This window comes from Psittacula echo, assembly GCF_963264785.1.
Source record: "Psittacula echo genome assembly, chromosome: Z".
Lineage (NCBI taxonomy): Eukaryota > Metazoa > Chordata > Aves > Psittaciformes > Psittacidae > Psittacula > Psittacula echo.
Window position 1 is genome coordinate 65,992,466 of NC_137742.1, and position 19,569 is coordinate 66,012,034.

Sequence of the window (19,569 nt, forward strand, 5' to 3'; positions counted from 1 at the left end):
GTGCCTCACCACCCTCTCAGTAAAGAATTTCTTCCTTATATCCAATCTAAACTTCTCCTGTTTAAGTTTGAACCCGTTACCCCTTGTCCTGTCACTACAGTCCCAGAATAAGGAGTTTAGTACAAGAGATACAGGAAAAAATAATGCCTTACTCTCAATTATTTTATCTCAACTTTATATTTTAGCAAGATAGGAACAGAAGTAGAGTTAAGTGTAAACACCAGTATTACTGTCAAGATTTTGAACGCCAAAATGTGTTTTCAAGGTAGAGATTCAGTATGCAGGATGTTTTCACAACCTTTGTCCTTGGAACAAAAATCATGCAATTTCTCACCCATATCACTTACTTTCATGAAAGGGCTTTTGTACAGGACTGGGAAGCTGATGATTTTTGAATAAGTCATCCTAAGGAGCTTGATGAATGTTCCTTTTAGTATGGTCTTTTTGCATGGAATTTTTGTATCCTGAAATACCAGGTTTTTTCAAAAAGTTTAATTTTTTTCTAACAGCAGTGGTTTCTTCTTTTTTTTTTTTTTTTTTTTTTTTGTTGTTGTTAATGCGTTCATCTTCTGTAGCCTTGGTTTTGGTTAACACCTCATCATAGAATTGTCATACTTAAGATTGAAGACTAATGTACTTTATTTCAGTACTAATTTTTCTGTTTCTTTCTCCTAGCATATGTTTCCAGCAGTGGTGTTACATATTCATAATAGGTAGCTGACTTTCATATTGCTGTTACAGAATCTTTAACCTTTAAAGGTTTTTGAAAGAATAATAGGAAGCAGGCTGGGAACCATTGGTTAGGAAGCAGCTTTCTGGAAAAGGTCCTGAGTGTCCTGGTGGAAAAGAAGTTGAACTTAAGCCAAAAAATGCCCCTTGTGGAAAGGAATGCTAACTGCATTGTGGTCCAAGGCAGTGGTCATTTCCTTCTATTTGGTTGTAGAAGCGCTGTAGCGAGAGTGCTGTGTCTGTTTCTAGGCTTCCCAGTATAAGGAATACATAGACATACTGGAGCAAGTCCAGCAGAGAGCTGACCACCAAGCTGATCGGGGGACTGGAGCATATGATGTGCACAGTGAGAGAACTGGGTTTGTTCACCTTTGTTGAAAAAAGGGAAAAGGTAAACCTTATTATTGCCTGTTGCTACATAAGGTGGCCTAGGAAGATGGAGCTATTCTTTCTTCAGAGGTCTCCAGGGAAAAAATGGCATAAGTTGCATCCTGGAGAATTCTGACTTGCTGTGTGGGTAAAAGAGGGATTCACCACTGGGGTGGTAGAATACTTAAACAGGTAGCAAAGAGAGGGTGTGGGATCTCAGTCTGTGGTGATGTTCAAAATGCAGGGGCCTTGAAAAGCCTTTGCTGTCTAGAGCTGCTTTGGGCAGAAAATTGCACTCAATCTGGAAGTCTCTTCCAGCCTACATAACTCTATGTTTACACAATCATAAGTAGGAAGGATTTTAAAGTTAGAAACAGTAAAATGATGTACAACAAAATATTTCAGCTTTAGTTAGGAGTGAAAGCCATCTTATTTGGTCAGTTTTTACTTTTCCTCTTTAAGAAGTAGCTTTGGGAATAAATCAGTAGAGTTGCATGCCCGTGTTTTGACATATATTAATAACTGTGCTACATTGTAGACTTACCTTTCAAAGAGCATGTGGAAGAGCATCATAAGCAGTATTGAATATAGGTACCTAGATCAAGTGCTTGGTACTGTTTATTTTTACTGTTAGTGCTTTAGTACTGTTTATTTCATAAACTAATGGATGTTCTGTTCTGTGCTAGTTTGTATTACTGAACTAGTACTACCCTTGAATAGACATGTTTCAAAGAAGATGTAAACAGGTGGTCCCTTGTACATTTTCCATGCAAAAATGGCAAAGATAGTTTTATGACAATCAGTGGCTCCTGACTGGAGGAGGGGAAGAAAGTATCATGTATTTCTGTATTGAATTGGCTGCAGCATAGTGTTTTATCATCCTTTCTATATGAATATTACAGCATTGGGGCATTGGATTAGAAGGGAAAAAGAGTTGGTGGATTGTATCTTCAAAGGTCTCTTTCATTTTTCAATATGCTCTCTCTCTGGCTCATCGATCAAGACTATTGTTATAGGTGGCTGGATTTGCTTACTGAACCTTTTTTTTCTAATCATGAAGTTCCTTTGCTGTGATATCCTTGTAGGAGATAATTCCTCAATAATTCATGAGCATTTTGTTTCAGAAGTATTATTGTACTGTCTAATCTTTTGTATGGGTCTGAATCATGGTTTATCTACCGCCATCACCTGCGACTCCTCGAACGCTTCCATCAGCACTGCCTCTGTACAATTCTAAACATCCATTGGACTGACTATGTGTCAAATGTTACTGTCCTTGAACAGGTAGGTGTCACCAGTATCGAGGCCTTATTGCTGAAATCGCAGCTGTGCTGGGCAGGGCACATCTCTAGGATGAAGGATCACCGCCTCCCTAAGATTGTGTTTTACAGTGAAGTCGCCACTGGTTACCGCAAGAGAAGTGCCCCAAAGAAGAGATATAAGGACTCCCTGAAACAATACCTCAGCCTTGGCCATATTGACTACCACCAGTGGTCCACCTTGGCCTCCAATGGGGAGACTTGGAGACACACAACGCCATTGTCTCCTTTGAGAACACACGCAGAACTAGTCTCGAGGAGAAATGACAACATAGAAAGAATCGCGCCCTGCTTATACCACCGAAGGAGACCTTTCACTGTGCTTTTTGCAACTAGATTTGCCTATCCCACATTGGTCTTTTTAGTCATTAGCACGCTTGTAGTAAGCGTGGGTAAAGCCCTTCCCAAATCTTCGTTCGTGAAGTCAAGCCATGATGATGATGATTATGATTTTTTTGATACTGAACAAATTCCTACTTGAAAAAAGTTCTTCTGCCTCTGAAATGAAAAGCATTCCATTAACATAAAAATAACGAGCAAAGACAAGGTTATACTTCAAAGAGAAATGAGAGAGTCTGAACAAATATAAATTACTTCTGGAGCAAATGCTTGTGTATGTAATTGCCCCCAAGTCAACACAGTAAGGATGTTGCTTCTAAATGGAATTTATTTCCTGGAAATTTCACGTACACCTGTCTTCCAATATGTACATGTTCTTATCCTTAGAAGCAAATGATGACAACTTTTTTATCAAAGCACAAATGTTTTGGTCTTCATGGCTGAGGAAGGAGTGATGAGCCAAATGACAGACAGCTTATTGGGATGTCTTTTTCAGTATTTATGAGGTCTGGACTTTCAGATTGTCTGAATGAGGGAGGAATGGTTAGTCAGGAGACTACATGACTGTGTCTCCTCGTTTTGCCCATTTTCCTCGAATATTCTTACCTGCCACATTTTCTCACAGGATTCTTAAAATAGTGATAAGGCAGGTTAGTATACTCAGTGACTTGAGTTCTGTTCTTATTCTTCATAGCATTTCTTAAGATTTTCACTGATACATTGCTTCCTTTCATGTTTATGCTAAAATGAGAAACCTCATATTTAATACAACTCATTTCCCAAGTCAGTCTCTCATTTTCTCCTCCTGTGTGGTCAAAATATCTTAACTGAGAAAGCTTAACAATCTCAGCATGAGAAAGCTATACAATATGATTTTTTTTTTTTATAGATAGGGAGCATAAAAAAAAATACTTATAACTGTAAGGAAACCTGAGAGAAAAATGGAGGGGGGTAGAATCCCATACTGTACAGTTTTAGTTTGGAATGAGAAAACAACTGGCAGCCATTCCTACTCTTTCATTTCATTATGATAGCAGACGTAATGATTTTTTAAATACCAGATACTCCTTTGGATTGCATGAAAAAAAATGGGCTGCATTTGGTAAATATAAAAGTCAGTAGAAATATCACTAGCTTCATTTTCAAGACTTCATTGTTGACAAGATACTTCAATAGAAGCAGTTACCATGTAGGGTTTTTTCTTATGCACTAAATTCTAAGCTACAAAATGAAACCAGAAAACAAAGACAACTTTTTATTGGATTTAAGACAACTGAAGGAAAATACTAAAGTAGGTTTTAAGTAAAGGTTGTCAACTGCCTTAAAAAGACTGCTTGCAGATGAAGCTTTTTGCTCTTGAGTCTTGTGTTGGATGCAAAATTAGCTATTTCCACTTTTTTAAAAAAAAGCTGGCTTGCAGATGAGATTCCTTTCTGAATTCTGCGTATTTTTGTTTGTTTTAATAAAGATGCAACCTTTGCAGTAGTACCAAAAACCAAATTAATGCGGCCCATATGCCTTAATTTATTTGAAAATTGAGCAGTGACAGCAAACCAAAACAGTTATTGTTTTATTATTCAAAGTAATGACAGAAATATCAGCATGTTTTGTTCTCATTTTGAAAATATTTATGCATATTCCAAGTAGATAGTTTGTCATTGACTTCTTTCATCATCCCAACATATATTTAACTTCAGCACACAACCTTGGGCCTCTTCATTAACCTTCTCCATCATTCATCTGAACCTGAGATAGAAAAGAATGTTTCTGTAAGCACTGCATACCCTTTCTTTACATTTTGGCCATCCCATGCTGAGGTGTACTAACAGCTGCTAAATACAATGGTCCTTGTGAGAGATCTGTGAGGCAGTTCTAGTTAATTTCTTGCTGTATAACTAACTAGTCTTTGTACTTAATTTATTCTGAATAAGCTAAAAAGAGTATCTCCAGTTACAGTAGATCTGCTTGGTGTGGTGGATTGATATTAAACTGTCTCAGGATTGTTAATCAGCTGTTCTTTTGGGGACTCTTTATTCCAAAGAAATATGTCACAGCAATGGGGTCTTTTGTTCTTCACAGATAGAAAAGAAGTTATTCTTTATACTGTAGTAAATGTTTTAAACTTACTTCTAATTAGAGAGGTTGCGGGGAAAAAGATTGGAGACCTACTGTAAATATCCTTATAGACACTTGGAAACTAATTAATTCAGGATAGTGACTGCAGCTGCTATGGCTTCTTGTTCCACTTAATGCTTTTGTGTGTAAAATCTTCTTTCCCCCTGGTTGCCCCCTGCTTACAAAAAAGAAAAATGAAAATACATTAAATCGGTTCTGCGAATGTAATACTAATGTAAATATGACTTCAGTGCTGGACAGACTCATTGGCACTTTTACTAAAGAATGGATTTAGTGAGCACATGGATGAATAGGATGAGGCAGAATAATTGTACCTTTAGGAGATGAAAGCCATGCCTTGGAAATCAGCGGGAGTTCTTTGAAGGTATAAGTACATAATGGATGTTGCTCATTGAATCTGTATCTTGGTTTATTTCCAAAAAGCCATTGTCTAGCTTTCACCAAAGCCTGTGGCAGGATTTTTCTGTGGTTTAGTTTGGGTTGGTTGTTCTGTTCTCTTCGGGCTTTTTTCAAAGCTGTTCATGGATAGGAATTATCTTCTTTTAGTCACAGAGTTAAACATAATAGGTCCTAAGAGAGGTGTAGATGGTTAGCTTTCATAGTGCTGGGAAGCTAACAGTGGAGTTCTCTGGAGATCAGTGCTGGAAATTACCCAGTAAAAGAGAATGAATGACAGAGCTTGACCACCCAGAATTTTAGGATAGTGTAAATGCTAACACCAAGACACCGCAAAATGATATTATGAAGCTGACTAACTGGACAATAAAATGACTAAAGAAATTCAGTAGTGATAAATGCAAAGTAACGCATGTGGTGGTGGTGAGAATTACATTTCCAATGGTTCATTTTCACTGGATCAAATTCGCTGCTACCAGCAAGGAGGTGGTTATTGCGATTGCCACAGATAACCTGTATGAAAATGCTATATTGGTATGTTGTGTCTTCAGACAGAAGACAGTCTGTTCCTATTTAAATTGATTATCATACACTGCAAAAGTCTTTTTAGTGTATTTGGAAAAAAAAAAAAAGGGGAAGGAAAAGAAAAGTTAGTAAAAGTATACAGGAAAGTGTCAAAAATGATCAGAGATACGGCATAGCATCTACAGACAGTGTAACAAAATTGCAGTAGGATTCCCCAGGATACAAGGTGGACTATTGATGTTGGATGTTTACAAGACTCATGTATTTGTCCTGGATAGTTCTTTTGCACTTTGTATACCAATACTTTGCTTTTAGCAGCCATTTTGGAAATCTGCAGGTACTGAAGCAAAAGAAAAAATCATTTTTTCCTGTTTTGTTGCCAGATCTGTTCTTTCCAACTTTACCCCTCACCTTGAACAAATAAGGTCGCAGGTTTGTCTTGCTCAAGTTTCAAGATCTCTGGGAAAGGACAAAAAGTAATGTATTTATTTCCAATGACACTTTTAAGAAAAGACTGCAGGAGGAGTACTTTTCCTGGAGATAAGTGCATAGCAGGAAAGGGAATGGAGGAGGGAAATTTTTTCTCCATTGTGTCTAATCCTAGAACTTTACCCTCTCTGGAAGCAGACAAAAAGGGGCTGTGTATATGTATGACTTTGTGTATTCATGCTCTTCTACCTCTTCCTACATCTCTCTGTGTTCTTCTATTTTCATTATTCATTTCCATTTCCGTATCTATTTCAAACCAGAATCTAGTGGTGGAGATTATTAGCTGGATCGCACCCATTTGTCAGTCACTGTGTTCATTAGGAACACTGTGAGAATACAGCACATCTTTTTCCTGATTGCTTTGGTGGCAGTCTTGCTGGCTTAAGCTCCTGCTGGAAGAAACGAGGCCAGATGGAGGAGGCAGCTTTCTGTTAATTGTGCATAGCGTCCCCTTCTGGCAAGTAATGCTGTTTTTCTTTAAATTTTTACGAAAACAGTTCATCTGGCAACCAGCTATACTGGCAATGGTTGTGAATACCGGGGATAGTAATTCCAGACCAAAGACAGTTCCAGCCAACACAGGACTGCTTGGAAATATGTTAACCCTGAAATTGCATGTGGTTGTTATTTTAATATTAGAAGAGCAGTGTGGAACAAATTGCCAGTACAGAGTGAAATTACAGATTGTACTAGTGCAAGTGAACACTGACATTCAGAGCTAGAAGATGTTTGAAGAAAAAAGAATGTTCAAATAACGGTAATTTTGGCATCATCATGCTTGCTGTACTGAATAATCCAGTGAGCTTGTTCTTTCCTTTTTTGTAACTTTTCTTTCGAATGCTTGTAATTGACATTTACTTTCATAGTACCTTCTACTTCTGAAATTGTCACAAGATTACAGGTTTGCTAACTTTTTTTTTTAAATATGTCCTGTGATGAAAGCAGTGACTGTTGCTTCCTGAATGTGGCTACTGAATCAGATGAGAACCTCCAAAATTAAACAATTCATTTAATCTAATTGACTAAATAAAATGCCGAGTTCACAGTGTTCATCTCAGTAGACTGATGTAATTGCTGGCATTTGACTTGCATACCTCTTGAAATATTAAATTAGTTTATAAACGTGGCAGAAAAGAGCAGTCTATACTTGCCGAATAAAGTTTGAGTATTTTACATCAGCTTAAACTAGCAATGTTAAGTCTTCTTTTGGGGAATTGTTTTTTCCTTTAGTTTTGTTATTATACTGCATGAATAAGTGGTCTTTGCCTCAGCTGTGTGCTCTGCTTTTAAGAGAGATTGTACAGCATAGCAGAGTAAGGATATTTAGCTAGAGGAAGATAACCATTTGGACAAAATTATGTTTAAAGAAATATTGTGTAGTTTTGTTTGATGAGTACTTTAATAACTCTGATTTTCCAAGGAATAATAAAAAGCAGGAAACTATAAAGGTTTGTAGTGTGAAACTTAGTAGATGAAAACTCATAGGTTGACATTGAATTTCACTTGGATCTAAACTGAGACAGCAATACTGTAGACATTTAGTAATGTTTAAAATTGGTGCCAGCAAAAACCTGACACCAGTATATTTTACAAAAGAACAATTGCTAGGCAAGTTCCACTCGAAATACATTCTTATGTTCCCAGTGATTAAATGTTGGAGTGACCTTTTTTTTTAATAGGATAGTAATAGTTAATTCGTATCAAAACCAAATGCCATATATTCCTTTAAAATAAGATATTTCTACAGCTTTCATTTCTGGGGAAAGTTCTGATCATTTCCTCTAGTGACTTACTTGGTTTTGTTGTTTTAAAATGAGAATTAAGTTTTACTATTTTTCTTTAATCTGTTCTGTAGTATTCCTGCCCAAGTTGTTATTAATCCAACAGGGCTGATAATTAATGATTTTAAGGAAGGTTATTTTTTTATTTTCAGAAGTCATTTACTAAAATAAAAGGCAGGATAAAACAGTATTAAATTCTATAAAGCTTTTGAAAAATGTAAGGCAATTGATAAAACATGCAAAGTCATTAAAAAAATACATGAAGTTTTCTTCAGTGTATACTTAGGAAAATGAGCAACCATACAACCCTTTCTTTTTATGCTTTCCTTCCTCTTTGTAATACAGAATCTAGGTATTCGATAAGTGAAAAATACTATAATTACTGTAGGACATAATAATAATCTTAAACCCTAATGATACAGGGGAATGTATTTAAATTATAATTCACTTTATTTGTCTGCAATTAAAGAGAAAATATCTTCATTTCCACTGGATAAAACCTCTGGTTCAGTATGTGATGATATAGAATCGAGTCATCCAGTCAGGTTTCCGGGAAAAGCTTTGTTGGCAAGAATGATAGAACAAAAAAAGATCTATGGAATCGGGTTTTGTTGTGGTTTTGCTTTCCTGTAGTTGTCTGTTCTTTATGACACAGGTATTTACAGTAAAACTTTACTTCTATGGAAAGCTAAATCTGTGCCTCCATATACTTTGAAATTTTATCAAACCACATCACTACAGTGGTCAATTACTATCTTCTGTCATCTCTGTTAGCACCCAGTAGAGTACTATGTATTTTTTTTTAAGCTTTACATGTTTGCGTGACTTAGATTTTTGTGTCCATCTGTAGTTTTAAAAGCAAGGGTTTATGCCAGTGAGGTGCCAGCGAGTCACCAAAGAAGTCATGACAGTAGCTCCCAAATAGATTTCCTCACTTTCTCTATCTGGAAGGTGCAGGCTGTGGTGTAAATATGCACAAACATTGAAAATCTTCAGTGTTATCTTGCCAGGAAGAACAGGTCTTTAGCTTCTTTTTTTTTTTTTTTTTTACTCTATAATTTAATCACTGGGTGGCTTCCTGTCATAACTAATTTGTTCTCCTAAGTCTGCAGAAGATCATTCTGAGCATAAGTAGTCTTTGAGTCTTACTGTAAATAATACCATTATGAAAGTACACAAAAATGTGGTATCTTCAAAGCAGCGAAATAAATCAGCCATGGTTTACCTGAAAGTTTATATGCTTTTCAAAAAGAAACTAAATCCATGATAAGAGTACAAGTTTGTTTCAGCTATGAAGGCCTGTTTTCAAGAAATGCAGTACTCTTAACTGGTTATATCAAACTGATTATAAAGAAAAAGTGACACACTTTTCCCCTGACAGTTTATAAATCTAAATCGTTTGTCAGTTATATATATACACACACATACAGACACAAGAATTTGTACAGATGTAAGTCTCATTAGTGGACCACCATAACAAACTAAATGGCACTCTGCCAATGTAAGAAAAACGAAACACAAAACCAGCTATCCACCCCCCAAGCCGTATCTTTCTAAGCTCCCATTTTACCAGATGAGAAACCAAGATTAATAGTATTGCCAGGAGAGGAATTTGGATAAAATTAATACACAAAACAGCAGGACAGAAAATTTAAACTGGTAAGTAAGAAGATCTGATATTGTCTAGTTAAGTGTGACTTAAACTTATTAATAAGCTTATTAAACAGATTAGTGCTATACCAAGATGTCTGTTTTATTATAAAATACCTGATTTTACTAACAGAAAAAGTTAAGCACTTTCGAGTAGCTGGCTGCCTTTCTGCCAGGACTTACCAACTATTAACTGGTCACCTCTTAAGCCCCGTTTGAGTAATTAAATGTCCCAGACTTCTACCACAGAATGAAAATTTGTCTCTATGTAACCTTTTAAAGTCTTTTCTGTGTTTGTTCTCATTTTATAACCATGATTTTTAACATAGGAGTAAAATGGGATGCAGTGTTGTCTGTCTTGGTAATATCATAAAGGAAGAGAACTCTCATTCTAGACAAAGAGCCTATAGCCTTTCTTGCTCCTGGAAATTTAATCTTCCATTTGGCTTTACCTTTTTCCCCTCAACGGAAGCCAGGCAATCCAGGTCACTCTCATCTTTATCCATCACCTTTAAATTGCATGAAATTCTGCCAGAGAGGTCTACTGATTTGTCTCAAATTTCTCTAACTGTAACCTGATGTTTGGTAAGCTCAGAACACTGTATTTGCTACTTGTTTGTGACAGCATCTTCTGCAGTAAAGCTTTTGACACCTAAGGATTCAGACTTCCGTTTTAATGAGTTCCTGCTTTGTTGATTGCAACAATCCCCAAATCCTATTTATCTCTTCTGGCTGAATGATGTCATGAGAACGCGTGAATGATGTAACTACACAATTTATTTTACTTAGTGCTAGGAAATAGATTGGATAATCATTAAAATGTTCCAATAATAATAATGATACATTAATTTAAATGGATATAGCAACACTGCTAGATACTAAAAATTCGCTTGCTATCTGCTCCTAGAAACCTTTAGTCTCTGTGCCCATACATTTCTACTAAAAATACAGCACAATCTGAAAGCGTAGCAAGTAAAAACCGTATTTTTTTCATCTGGAATTTGACCCAGCATTTCATGTCTAAAGACACCTGCCATCACCTCCTGTTGCAGCAGACTTCAGATACTTTACATACATCAGAATTAGATTGATTTTGAGGGAGTGTAGGACCAGTGCTGTTGGGGCCAATCCTGTCACAGGTCTGAATTTGACTGATGACCAGAATTTAAGAAGGTATACAGACTGCCAAGTCACTTGTTCAGAATATTAGTGCCCTTCAGGAGTCATTCCTCAATGCTAAAAGCTTTCCTGACCTTTTTTTTTTTTTTCCTTTAAAAACAGTTGCTAAGAAACCCCAAAAAACCTTACACCCACCAATCCTAGAAATAGGTCCATTCACCCACTGGCCCATGCAGCTTAAATGAGGACTTTCTTTTGGGTGAACTACACTTGGAGCTTAGGACAGAGGATGTGCTATGAAAATTCAGTATGTCAGCACCTCCAGTTTACAGAATCCTGCCCATACTACACAGAAGGGCCTTGCTGTGCCTCGCAAGCCGTACTCAGTTAATGCTAAATTTAAATAAAATGCAATTAAAAGCATTTAGCTGTAACACTTGAAACAGATACACAAAAATTTCTAAAATGCGTAGGTAAAAAAATGAGAGATGAGATATGCTGAACCTACTCAGCGTGTCAGATCTCTGCCTTGCCCAGGTTGACTCCCATTCTTCCTGGCAAGGTTTTGGGTTTTTTCCTATGCCTTTCTCCTCACTAAGGAACCTAGAAAAATGACAGGAAACAGCAGAGTCAGACTGAATGCTGTAGAAAAAAATATAAGAAACTTTGTGAGAAAGTAGTTTCAAACACCAAGGGTACAAATTATGATTTTTCGGTATGGGTATTGTTTTCTGCTTGTATATACCCTGATTCTACTACCTGTTTTTATGGAAATCCCTCTTTTTTTAAAGACAGAAATCATGTTATAAAGATGGTGTATGTGGAGTGATTTTGTAAGGAAACGCTTAACACACAGCTAAGAGAATGTGAAAAATAAGGAGGACAATGAATTAAATTGTGTGATAAAGGTAGAAGGAAAATACTAGTCAAAACAAAATTGAAACTGGGTGATTTTTAATAGTGTGAGGACTCCTAAATTACTTCCACAGGCCACTACTGGCAAACTTTTTTTTTGTTTTTCCCCTGACTCATCTAAAGCTGCATTAGACACCATAGCTGGGAATACATTTTATATGAATAATCTTCATTTCTGAGGTGTGTCAAAGCCTCATCCGGCAGGAGGTTTTTTGTATCTTCCTCAGGATCTCATAGGTAATGTCATCTTAGCAACCATGATCAATATTGGCATGAAATCGTATTTTCAGATGCCATTTATGTTTGGCATATTTCTGTCCAATATAGCCTTGCGTTTCTGTTTAAGGCTACAGTTTATATAAGAAGTTCATCATTAAAAAAGAGGTAACAACCACAACAAAAAACCTCTGCTCTTCTAAGTTTCTTTAAGTAGTGGAGTGAGCTTACTGCCTTTGGTACTAGATGGTGGTGTAGAGCTGCATGGTTGCCCACAGCTACCTCTTCTGCATGCCACCCTTCTCGTGCCACAGCACTCCTTTTTCCCAACTCAGTATAGCCCATAGTTACCAGCTATACATGACACATAGCACTGGCATTTCAGAAAACAATCTGTGCCCCATTTTACTTACTACACATTATCTGTAAGTGTACCAGCATTTGCCAGCTAGGGCACTGGTGCCATCAGTGCTGGTAGCATATCTGACCGTCAGTAGCACTTGTAATTGTAGTCTTTTTTCCCACAAAGAAAACATTGTCAGCATATAGGGGAAAAGTGACTGTTATTCCCAGTACTTGTTTTTCATCAAGCCTTAAGGGCAGTCAGGACTTTATTTTGATTGCTTTTTAAGCAAAGGAAAAAAAAAATTGAGGGCTGTTTAAAATGTTTGCCAGAGATGAGTTTGTGTGTGTTGGTTGGCAGGGGGGCTTTGTCTGTATTGACCTTATCTTGGATTATTGTGGACTGGATACTTCATAAAGTAGCATACTTACCTGGTACCTTGTATTCCCTCTTCTCTTGGAATGTAACATCTCATTGAGCTTGGAGTCGTACTGACGCAGGATGTTATGATACCAAGTATTAACGATTTCAGAAAGCAGCTATGATACATGACAGCATGTGAAAGGTGCTAAGATTAGTCATTATTATTAGCCTCCAGTAGTGGACCTTTCAGTGCTGAGGGGATAAGTGAAGGGGGAAGGAGTGAACAAAAATGCAGAGGAGCAGAGGTAGCAGACAGAGGATAACAGAGACAGTGACAAGAGTAGCTGGAAGTGTGAGAGCTGTTATCTGCCTGGTAGCAGCTTGCTTCCAGCCATCAAGTAGGAGGCCCAAGAAATGAGTGAAAGGGCTCTGGACCCAGGCAGAGGGGTATTAGATGGACAGAGGTATATGCTGTGCTGATACTTGAGGGATCCATAAATGTGCATGTGCTTGTGAATCTGGAGGGGATGAGACGGGGCATACTTTCAATCCCCACCACATGAAAAGGAGAAAGAGGGCTTGGCTGGCTGTACCTAATTAGTTCTTGTGAGTCCTGGGTGTGTTACATGTGGGTGCTGTCAAAGCCAGTGCCTCGTCTGTGGCAGCTAGCTGCATAGCTAAGCTTCACAGCTGTTTGAACCTGCCAATGAGAAAGCAACTGCCACATCTACAGAGCTGAGCTGGAGACCTCCAAGTCCTTGAATGCACGAGACAGGGATCCAGCAGCAGGACTGGAAGAATCCCTGGACTGGTCCTAGAGATGCTGCAGGTGGCAGCCACTTAAACCGTCCCTTAACATAATATGTGAAAGAAGATTTCATAATATATATTCAGTACAAGGGTTCTTTTTGTGAGTCAGGGAAAGGTCCATTTATTCCAGTAACTGGGCTTATATGGCTGCTTTTACAAAACCAGGGTGCTGCTATAGTCTATATATAAATCAAAAATGCTTGTATTGCCTTAAATCTAAGAGAAGTAAAGGAGATGCTTTATAAATGTGGGGGTTTAAGCCTTAACAGGAGGTTCTTGGCCTTGTTCTGTGTACCAGGCATTTCAGTGAAGCTCCATTCATGACTGCACATTCCAGATTGTAATTCTTTCTCCATTATTATGCATGGTCCTGCAGTGTTAATGGAATTCTGTAATACTGTCATGCAAATATTAAATCTTTGACATTCCAGTGTAGGTATTGCTGAAGTTTGCCTGCCTTCAATCTGAAACAGGTTGTTGCATTTAAATCCTAAAGAGACAGGAAATAGTTTAATTTGGGATGAAGATTATATAAATTATCTTTTAAATGAATAAATAAATAAAGCAACAGCTTGATTTAATGACTAGTGCTGGGTTCCAAAGCTCTATTCATAGCTGCCAACATAACCAACTATGTGACAGTAAGCATGTCACTTAACTACAGTGTCCTGCTTTCACCATCTGTGAAATGCTTTGGGAAGTCATGGAAAACTGAATCATAGGTCTTTTCCATCTCTAGATTCTGTTAGGTCATCCAACTGTCCATCTGCCAGTGGGAGATTGTTTCCTACATCCACCAGTGTTTTTCCAGTCTGGATTCTGTCCTTCAAGTGATTGGGCTTCCACCAGTACATTTGGGAGATGATTTTGCAGACTTTTAGAACTCATTATGAGAAAACTCTTCTGACATTCACAAAAATAATTTTTTTTTTTGTCTGTTAATTTGATTTCAACTGTTCCTTTATTCCTATTGTGACATGCTTGCTTATAGCTTTAAGACATGCAATTTATGCCACACCTTAAAGATGTAGGTATGATGCAGACTCTCTGTATGGTATCTAACATAGAGAAGGAAGAACAACATGAGATTTTGAAATGCAAGGTATGACCATCTATAAGAAAGTAAGCACCTTAGTTTTTCCTAAAATTTTCCTAAAATTACATCTACAGAAGTGCGCAGACTGCTCCATATTTTATATTTAAGTGTTCACTGCTTTCCTGGAGTTTTAGAAATTCAGCAAACATAATTTTCTTGAGGTGTTGAAGAAGTATCAACATCACTGTGATATAGGCTAGATCTAGGTGAAAGCTATCAGAGTAACTAGGTTTCTTTGTACAAAGTTTGCGCAAAGTTTTTGATTTTTCAGAACTATGAATGTGTGGAAGTGATTTGGGCTCTTCGTAACTGTAGTTAAGCTGCTTTTAAAATAGCCATCTGGCGAACAACTGGTATGTAACATGATTTATTTGATGCAGTGCCCTAGGAATTAAAAACAATATTCAGTGAGTTCAATTTGATAAGGTTAATAGGGTATTTTGTAATACAACATATATAAACTATTTATTTTAGAATAGCAAGAAATCAGTCATGGGGACATGTTTTGTAAAATACCAACTTTTTAACAAAATGTGCTTGTCCAGACTTTTCAGTCCTCTGTTCCAGCTGCCAATGGAAATGGTAAAGTCTGGGAATGAAAACTGCATGTGTAGTCACTGCAGAAAAGAGTTGGGGTTTTTTTTTTCCTTCTCAAAATCTTTTTTAGTGTCTTAAACTTGTATATTCACATATGTTGATGATTTCTGATCTAGCTTCAGAGTCGAAGCTGTGGGGCATTTGGAAGTTTATTTGTAGCACAACAACACAGGCAATGTAAATATTTCTGTAAATGAAATCACCCTTCTGCATATTTTGCTGTTAAAAATCTCTGTTACCCTCAGTAGTAGAAGATATTTCGTAAAGTCTGATCATAAGAATAAATATATCTTTTGTCTACAGGAATTAAAGCCAGATGAAGTTACCAGACTTGCACTTAGGACAGAAATTAATTTTGAAAGCGTCTGCAGAAAGGTAAGGCTTTTGGTGTATTTTTGGTCCCCTGCTTCTCTGAATGTGAGAGCACTCCTTAGGAAATGGTACGTATGTGGGTTGGAGTACATGCATTAGCGCAGTGTGTTCTGTATGTGATATTGCATCTTCATTATAGGCCTTTCTTTTCTAAAGAAATTTATCCACTAGGACATATCTACAAAAAATTGTATATCTCTTTAATAAAAGTGGCTTGTCAACTAGGCTGGTGGGCTAATCCTTACTAACTGAAATAGAATACCAGGAAACATAATAGCGGAGTTTGAGTCTTTATAAATAAATCTGTTTTGTTTATATAGTACATATACATGGTTCTTTTAGTATAAGTAATCTAGGCTTTCAAAAACATTTGGAAAAAGGCTATAAATACTTTTAGATGCAGAGAGAAGTTTCCACATGTTAGCAAAACGTGACAAATGTTAGCTTGAAATAAAGGTGGAATTTTAACATCCCTGTGGCTCATTAACTTCAGTGTGATGTTTCTCCTAAAGCCTACTGATGGTAGATCATTAAATATTTACTGTCTAACTAGTGATATCTATAAGAAATTAAATGAAGACGTACAAGTGAGAAGATGCTTGATGGAATAAGCAGTAGTTAAGTGCTACTGGACATACTAAAAGTGAAGAAGAGCAGAAATAAGTACTGTTTTAAGGGATGTGCTGCAGAAATTATGCCAGAAAGCAACTCTGAATCAGAAAATATCAGCAGATGAAACTGTGTATTTTTCCTCCACATTATCCTAAATTTCTGTGGGAATGAGGACTCTAGTGAGTCCTCCACTGAGGGAGTCTGTATTCCTTATAGTCCATAGACCATTTTTTGGTGTAGAACTGGGTAATTTCTTTCTATAATGGCATCATTATATAACTGCTGTTGCAAAGCAGAGGCATGTGTGATGTAGTTCAGCAATTAGTATAGCACTTAGCAGGATTTCCATGCTTCATGTAAGCAAAATCAAATTAATAGGAAAATATCATAGGAATTTGGTATTTCTGGAGCAAAATATGGATGGAAGCATCTTACTGCTTTTCCTTCTCTTAATGTTAGAAGAGAGTAAGAAAAAGGTCACAGATATGCTAACATGGAGCTAAAAAAGCAGCATTCTTCTCTAAATTTATTTGACCAGAATTTTCAAGTCTGTAAGTGGGCTAGTTAGAAACTGGTTACTGTCATGTTGGAAATGGTGCAGAAGTGAAGATTCTGTATGTGGAAGGACGCATAGAGAGGTATTTCTTGCTTGAGGAGGGGTGCTAAATTCAAGTAAACTTTTTGTCGCTTCCTGTAGGAGTTCCTTCTGGCAAGAACTTGAATACATCAGGCTTATGCTGGTTACATAAAGCATAGGAGCTCTAAAATGAAATAATTGATGCTTTTGTTTTAAAGGAGTTAACAGGTTTACAGTTGGAATGTTATTTTCTAAAAGGACACTGTATTCCCAAGAACATAAAAAAACCCAAAACAAAACGTATTACTAATCTTACTAGTTTATTTTATCCCATTATTTGTGATGTATTCAAAATTCTGGCTGACTGTATGTTTTCTATGTTTTCTTAATGTACGTTTTCATTTAGCTATAAGACTTGTAAACAAATAATACAGATATCTTCATGGAATTGGTTTTGGTTTTAGAACTGTTACTTCTGGTATTTCCTGCTGCTGGCCCTTTTTTCCAGTGGTATGAAACTCTGTTAATCTCGTATTTTATAGGGAATGTGTCTCATGTTTAAAATCAGGTTTATGGATGGGCGCTGATGCTTTTTTAAACCCATACTGGGTTTTTAACCTTACTGCAGTAGAAAATCATGTAATTATTACAGTGCTGTTGACGAGTGGTGGCTAAGTGATCATAACTTTATTGGTTGGCCGTAGCATACCCCCAGATGAAGGCGGCATCCCTTCTATGCTTTAACAAAAGTTAATTTTTCAATATATAATTTCCTCTTTTCCCACAGCTAGTTATTAAACATACAATTTAAAAAAAAAAAATTGATTTCCTATACCTAGCAATATTCTGTAGGTCACATCAAACGCAGACCACACTGTTTACCTTTTTATTAACTTGAGTTTCAAAATATTTAAAGGAAAACATCCTGTGGCTGTTTTCATTTTCAGGAACAGTTTGTTTTCATTGATAAAAGGCAGTCTGCTTTTAATTCACTGTGGAATGCTGAATATTAGTTTTGCATAGTGGACACGTAGTCAAGATATTTATTTAATTCCTTCTGCCCACTGAGATTTTATGTTCCATTGCTATGTTTCTCCAGCACTTTTCAGAATAAGATAAGCATATTTTTCTATTTAGAAAAAGTTTACATAGATTTCAGTCAGATAGAATAAAATTGTGCTAAGTGTTTAGCAAGTGGCACTCTAACTTAAGTTTGTATGATTTAGCTGTCAATATTGCTATATTGATGGTTGCTAATAAGAAAACCAGATTTATGATAGTTGCAGTATGAGTTGGCAAGAGTCATCAGCCGCATAACAAGAAGACTTCTTTTTTTTCTAATTTTATAAATGTTATAGGGCTTACGATGTTACTGTAAGGCAAGAAGGAGAAGGTGAACAGTTGTTCACTTCTGCTGAAATATTTTTAATCCAATTAAATACTGCTGCGGCTGGCACCATTGCTATCAACGTGTGATAAATTCCATTGTAAAAATTGTAATGAATGTTGTCATGCAACTTTATCTAGACTTTACATTGTTGGTGCTTAGTTACAGCTGTTGAGCAGCAGATCCTGTATTTTTTAGGTTTTGACTAAGGTTTTGTGCACTTTCTGTACTGTCTACAACAAATACATTTTGCCAGCCATTAATAAAATCAAAAACTTGGCAGGTCTGTTGTCTAATGTTCATTTAAACTGGTATTTCTAGCTGTGCTTACACTTTTAAGTGTTCCTTACAGCATGTATACCTGCAGTGTTGCAGGAGGCTTGATTCATTAGTGTTATGCTCCAACACACCAAAATTACAAATTGGAAGCTAATCCTAAAATTGCTGTTCGTTACAAGCAGGAAACTGACTTGGGAACTGACAAAGGTCTTAACTGTTATCTTCAACTTATTGCTAACATAGGTTTAAAGTAACTTGGATACATTAAAATAGGATAGATAGGTTAATATGTATTAATATTTTTACGGTATTAGAGAAATTATGTGTATCATCTGTGCTGTTTCTCCAGAAAAGGGGATGTTGGTCTACCTGAGAATACCTTCATCATAACTGCAGTTGATTGTGCTGCCTTTGCACTATTCTAACAGATCTTGACTAACTTAATGTAGCATCTTTAGGTTTTTTTTCAGATAAGTCTTTATAGGGCATGAGTTAAAAAAAACAAAACAAAAACAACCCTGTGTTCTAAACACTGAGAATGATAAATTTCTGCTCCAACATAAAGAAACTGCCTAATACAAGCAATGATCTGGGGTGCCATCTTGCCTTAAGCCAAAATACTTCTTATTTTTTTCTAGATAGTAAAGTCTGTGTACTTCAAAATTATCAACTTTCAGATTTGGGGAAGAATGAGGGAGAGATTGAAACTGTAAAGGATTATTGTATTTTTTCTTTATGTGAAGAATAGAGTAGCAGTGTACATTACTATCCAAGCTTGAATTGAGCACATGCTTCTGACTTGCAGAAATACCAACAAACATTTCCAGATGATAAATACATCCTCAGTTTTTTGCTTCCAGATGTAATCTTCACATAACCTTAGTAGCATAGTTTTCCTTTTTTTGCACTAAGCTGTAATCTGTGGTCCTTGAGAAGTGCACCACCTTTTCCTGCTAAGACTTGTATTTTCACCTGTTACTCCAGTCTTGTCATGTTTGAATCATGCAGATGCTTGTCTGAAAAAAGGATTTTGCAGAGCAAATTCTGAATATATTCTGAGCTTCAAAGGTTGTTGGGGCCATTCCACATCCCTCTGTGGCTCAAGATTACTGAAAAGCTTCCCACAATTTCTAAGTGTGTTGAGAAATTC

At 36.7% G+C, this 19,569-nt stretch overlaps 1 protein-coding gene across 2 annotated transcripts in view; it reads left to right on the forward strand.

Annotated features, from left to right (window-relative positions):
- The window catches only part of SRFBP1 (serum response factor binding protein 1), a 75,274-nt gene that overhangs the window by 35,708 nt on the left and 19,997 nt on the right, over positions 1-19,569 (forward strand). For both annotated transcript variants that reach the window (XM_080637303.1, XM_080637302.1), the window contains exon 4: positions 15,496-15,567. In XM_080637303.1, the coding sequence (XP_080493429.1) occupies positions 15,496-15,567 (72 nt within the window). The remainder of the gene's footprint in view (positions 1-15,495; positions 15,568-19,569) is intronic.